Source organism: Trachypithecus francoisi, unplaced genomic scaffold (assembly GCF_009764315.1).
Source record: "Trachypithecus francoisi isolate TF-2019V2 unplaced genomic scaffold, Tfra_2.0 Lachesis_group2, whole genome shotgun sequence".
In the NCBI taxonomy this organism is placed as follows: domain Eukaryota; kingdom Metazoa; phylum Chordata; class Mammalia; order Primates; family Cercopithecidae; genus Trachypithecus; species Trachypithecus francoisi.
Window position 1 is genome coordinate 9,822,525 of NW_022681465.1, and position 5,832 is coordinate 9,828,356.

At 44.4% G+C, this 5,832-nt stretch overlaps 1 protein-coding gene across 1 annotated transcript; it reads left to right on the plus strand.

Moving 5' to 3' along the window:
• The first annotated feature begins 3,469 nt into the window (after nt 1-3,469).
• On the plus strand, nt 3,470-4,919 carry LOC117064743 (creatine kinase B-type). The gene has a single exon (XM_033178784.1). It carries the CDS (start codon nt 3,554-3,556, stop codon nt 4,697-4,699), a length of 1,146 nt encoding a protein of 381 aa, XP_033034675.1. The 5' UTR covers nt 3,470-3,553; the 3' UTR covers nt 4,700-4,919.
• The last annotated feature ends 913 nt before the right edge of the window (nt 4,920-5,832 follow it).

A 5,832-nucleotide genomic window follows, 5' to 3' on the forward strand; every position in this document is an offset into this window, starting at 1 on the left:
AGGCAATCTATACCTCCCAAAATCACTGGACAAGTGTGAAGGCCAAACTGACTCATCTGCAGCTGGGAGCCTGCCCAGTTCCGTACCTCCAATCACCATTGTCACCAAAGTCACTTCTATTAGCCACCCAGGGTACAACTGATTCAAGAACTGTAACTCAAGTCATGAACTTTTGCAATCATGAAAACCTCTCTTCTTGGTACAAATATATGAATCAAATGATATTGGCACAGGTTCAGCTTGTAGAAATTCATTTAATGTTGCCTCAGGTAATTAGTTTATTTGTTCTGTCAAAGTGACCCAAAACTTATCCATTTGGAGTCTCTGTTATGAACAGACATATAGTGGTTGCTAAGCAACATCATGCATTGTTGTTTCCTCATCCAATTTAAAATTTTCAATTCACAGTAAAGGTCTTCAGAGAAAAGTTATTGTGCAGGGTGGGCCAAATACCATTTTTCACTGTAGCCCATTCAATTTAGAAAAGAAATTACAGTGTACCGTTTAATCAACATAAAATGATTTGTACAGAGCATTTAACATCTTGAAATGTAGCTGTCTTCTTTTCCTAATCAGATCTACTTAATTTATTTTAAACTTTCCCAAGGAGATTTTCTTTGTCCTTCAATCCTTGACCCTTCTTCCATTCCCTCAACTTTCAAGCCAATTTGCAGATACCCGTCAGCATGGGAACTGGGAGACGTGGGAAGGAAGATTTAGAAATATAAGATATACTCTTCTTATCTTGTAATTTAGTCATGGGAAAGGCATCTCAAGTAGTTGAGTCATTCTAATGAGTCACTTACATGAAATTCCAACTTTATTATAAAGAAAACTTATTTAACATAGTAGTTTTCTGGCCAGGCATCATGGCTCCTGCCTGCAATCTCAGCACTTTGGGAGGCCAACTGGAGGATTGCTTGAGCCCAGGAGTTCAATACCAGCCTGGGCAACATAGGGAGACCCTGTCTCTACAAATATATATTATTTTAATTAGCTGGGCATGGTGGCAGGCTCTAGTGGTCCCAGCTACTTGGGAGGCTGAGATGGGAGGATTGCCTTACTCCAGGAGTTCAAAGCTGCAGTGACCTATGATTGCACCACGGCACTCCAGCTTGGGCAACAGAGCGAGATTCCATCTCAAAAAAAATAAACAAAAATGCTAGTTTTCTGATATGAATGCTGCAAAATTAATCAATTGTTTGCTCTAATAACTCCTGGTATTGCTTCAAGTATCTTGAAAAAGTGTCACTGAGGTTCCCTCTCAAAGGATAGAATGTCACATTTTTTTCCTTTCCCCAATAATATGTCTTGGTATTAAGATTAACTTCTTGGCAAAACTCATTGGCAAGGAAATACGTTTTCACAAAATACACAAAGACATTTCTGCACAGTGACCCTCTCATTGTGTGTTGAGTGTATTGAAACATCAAGTGAATCAAAATGGATTAAAATACACTCTTGATTATCACAATTTCTTGGAATCTGGAACAATCTAGAATTGAAACCTTGCAAATTTAGGCTAATGGAAGAAAAGAACTATGAGCATGAATAAATGGACAAAATAAGCGGAATATTTTAAAGGAAATATAATTTTGTTACCATAACAATATGGAGAAAATCTGATTCTCTCAGCAGTACAATAGCTCCTAGGACAAAATTGATTTTTATTCACTAAAAACATTAAGTTTCTTGGTTTGTGTGTATATGATGGGAGGATATTCCCCAGGTAATATGTTTAAATTACAATAGAACAGGGAACCAATACATTACTGGGGGTTGGGGGGAGGTCAGTTTATTCTTGACTTTAGGATTTGTTTTCATGGTAAATAGAGGCTTTCATTTTAGGAGATAGAGTGTAGGAGCAGGTAGACACTTCAGAAAAGAAACTGTAGAGAAACAATCCAGAGATTTAACTGAGGGGGTTTACTAAAGTTTGCTGTAGGTATGGCCCCTCACTCTCCTCCCTAGTGAGGCAGCTGAGCATGCTGTTTAAGGAACCAAAAATACCTGGGTTCAAATTTCAGCTGTGCTGTCATAACCCTATGATCTTGGACTAATCACATATACATTTCTGTACCTCAACATTCCCATTTGTAAAACAGGAATGAGGATGATAATACCTCAAAATGTAGTTATGCAGATTAATGGGTTAATCCACAACAGAGCCAGCTTCCTGGGTTTATGATCTCTGCAGTCCCACAGGGCCTCATGCTTAATATGGTCTCCTGCTTGGTTTAATGCTCTGCTGTTATCTTGAAATTCTTAATCAGTTTAGAACAAGAGAGAAAATTTTGACTTGGGCCCCACAAATTCTGTATCATGTCCCTAGATACATAAAATATTTAGAACAAAGCCTGGCCCATCATCAGGGCCAGATGTTGTCTTTATTCCCCTTCTCCCACCACAATTTTTGCTTTACTTCCCAGTACTCAGACCTAATAGTGATGCTAAAATTTGGGGGGTAAAAGGAGAGCAGGAGGTTGACAGAGGAGCCAGTCTGCTGCACAAAGTACTCACTTCTGCAGTATCCCACCAATGAGGCAGGATAAAAACAGGGGCTCTCCAAGGGGATCCAGAAAATCTGGGTTATTTTACTTGCAAGTTTGGATAGAAACTATATAGGCTGGTAAAACATGTATTGATGGAGAAGTCTTCATGAATCAAATTTAATGAGTAGCTAGTAGTATGTCAGCTATTATTTAAATCAATTATTTACATGTAAACAGGTACTTTAAAAGTACAAGACACCTTCTGGTTCCAAAATGGCAGCATAGAAACAAGCTGGCTTCACTTCTCCACACCCCCTGACAGAAAACCAAAAAACAAATATATAGCACCAAGATTATCACCAACAATATTCCAGAACTCAAATGCAAGGAGACAGTTCCTGGGGTCACAGAGAAGTGAATAAACTCCAAGTTGACAGTAAGAGAATCAGACTTTCACGTCCAAGATGTCTCTCATCGCAGTTTATCCAGCACCAAATGTGTGGAATAATTCACCACAACTCACCGTTTCTACACTGGAAAAAAGTGAAATCAAGGTAGAAAACCACCCTGCCCACCATCTTGGGTTCCCTGGCAGGAGACTTGTCCCTGTCCCAACCCACAGAAGCACTGGGAGTATCTGAAAGGAGAAATGTCCCTGAGGACAGCAAGAGACAAAGCAGGGAGCCCTGAAAACTCTGCTCTGTAGATTGGCCAAATCAGAATGGCTGTTGCGCAGCACCACAATACAGGGGATTTGTTCTATGAGTACCTCGGGCATGAACCCCTACTCAGCCTTCCCATGCTGCCAGAATATCTGAGACCTCCCACATTCAAGATGGGTGGAACTCTGTTTCTTTTCCAGGACTGAGGCAAATCTGGGCTTAACCACCATCTAGTGTTGAAAACGAGACAGTAATATTGTGGGGGTGGTGGGAGAAAGAAAATCTGCGGGAAAATTAAAAAAAAAAAAAAAAAACTCTGGCTGTTCGCCTGCGTCGCTTCGGGAGCTGCCCACGGACGGAGAGCCCCCGCCCCCGCCCGGCCGCCCGCCCGCCGCCGCCATGCCCTTCTCCAACAGCCACAACGCGCTGAAGCTGCGCTTCCCCGCCGAGGATGAGTTCCCCGACCTGAGCGCCCACAACAACCACATGGCCAAGGTGCTGACCCCGGAGCTGTACGCGGAGCTGCGCGCCAAGAGCACGCCGAGCGGCTTCACGCTGGACGACGTCATCCAGACAGGCGTGGACAACCCGGGCCACCCGTACATCATGACCGTGGGCTGCGTGGCGGGCGACGAGGAGTCCTACGAAGTGTTCAAGGATCTCTTCGACCCCATCATCGAGGACCGGCACGGCGGCTACAAGCCCAGCGATGAGCACAAGACCGACCTCAACCCCGACAACCTGCAGGGCGGCGACGACCTGGACCCCAACTACGTGCTGAGCTCGCGGGTGCGCACGGGCCGCAGCATCCGCGGCTTCTGCCTGCCCCCGCACTGCAGCCGCGGGGAGCGCCGCGCCATCGAGAAGCTCGCGGTGGAAGCCCTGTCCAGCCTGGACGGCGACCTGGCGGGCCGGTACTACGCGCTCAAGAGCATGACGGAGGCGGAGCAGCAGCAGCTCATCGACGACCACTTCCTCTTCGACAAGCCCGTGTCACCTCTGCTGCTGGCCTCGGGCATGGCCCGCGACTGGCCCGACGCCCGTGGTATCTGGCACAATGACAATAAGACCTTCCTGGTATGGGTCAACGAGGAGGACCACCTGCGGGTCATCTCCATGCAGAAGGGGGGCAACATGAAGGAGGTGTTCACCCGCTTCTGCACCGGCCTCACCCAGATTGAAACTCTCTTCAAGTCTAAGAACTATGAGTTCATGTGGAACCCTCACCTGGGCTACATCCTCACCTGCCCATCCAACCTGGGCACAGGGCTGCGGGCAGGAGTGCACATCAAGCTGCCCCACCTGGGCAAGCATGAGAAGTTCTCGGAGGTGCTTAAGCGGCTACGACTTCAGAAGCGAGGCACAGGCGGTGTGGACACCGCTGCAGTGGGCGGGGTCTTCGACGTCTCCAACGCTGACCGCCTGGGCTTCTCGGAAGTGGAGCTGGTGCAGATGGTGGTGGACGGAGTGAAGCTGCTCATCGAGATGGAGCAGCGGCTGGAGCAGGGCCAGGCCATCGACGACCTCATGCCTGCTCAGAAGTGAAGCCCGGCCCACACCCGACACCAGCCCTGCTGCTTCCTAACTTATTGCCTGGGCAGTGCCCACCATGCACCCCTGATGTTCGCCACCTGGCGAGCCCTTAGCCTTGCTGTAGAGACTTCCGTCACCCTTGGTAGAGTTTATTTTTTTGATGGCTAAGATACTGCTGATGCTGAAATAAACTAGGGTTTTGGTCTGCCAAAAAAAAAAAAAAAAAAAAAAACTCTAAGTAAACACATCCAACAAAAACCAGTACAAGCCAGACAAAGAAGGTTAGAATGAATAACTATTCAACGCGAAGACGCAGATGTACATCCAAAAGGAACAACAGCAAACAGAGAACCATGACTTCCCCAAAAGGACAAAGCAAAGAACAAGTGACTGACCCTAACAAGAAAACGAAACATCAGCTTTCTGACCAAAATTCAAAATAGCACTTTTAAAGAAATTCGGTGATCTCCAAGATAACACAGAAAGGCAATTCAGAAGTTTATCAGAGAAGTTTAACAATAAGATTAAAATAAGTTTTAAAAAATCAAACAGAAATCTTGGAACTGAGAGATACATTGACTGAAATGAACAATTCATTAAGGTCTCTCAACAACAGAATTACTCAAGGAGTAGAAAGAATCAGTGAGCTTAAAGATAGGCTATTTGAAAATATATAGAGCAGAAAATTTTTTTAAAAAGAATGAAAAGAAACAAAGATCACCTACAAAATATAGAACATTACCTCAAAAGACCAAATCTAAAAATTATTGGTATTCAAGAGAAAGTTGAGCAGGAGCCAAAGGTAGAAAGTTTACTCAAAGAAACAAAAACAAGAAACTTTCCAAAACTTGAAAAAGAGATAAATATGAGGTACAGAAAGGTCAGAGAACATCAAACAGATTTGACCCAAGTAAAACTACCCTAAGGCATATAATAAACAAACTCCAAAGGTCAAGGACAAATAGAAGATCTCAAAAGCAGCAAGATAAAAAGAAGCAAATAACATAAAGAAACTTCAATGCATCTGGCAACCAGCTTCACAACAGAAACCAAACAGGCCACGAGGGATTTGGATAACATTTTCAAAGTAATATAAACAAACAAACAAACATAAAAAACACTGTCATCTGAGAATAGCATATCCA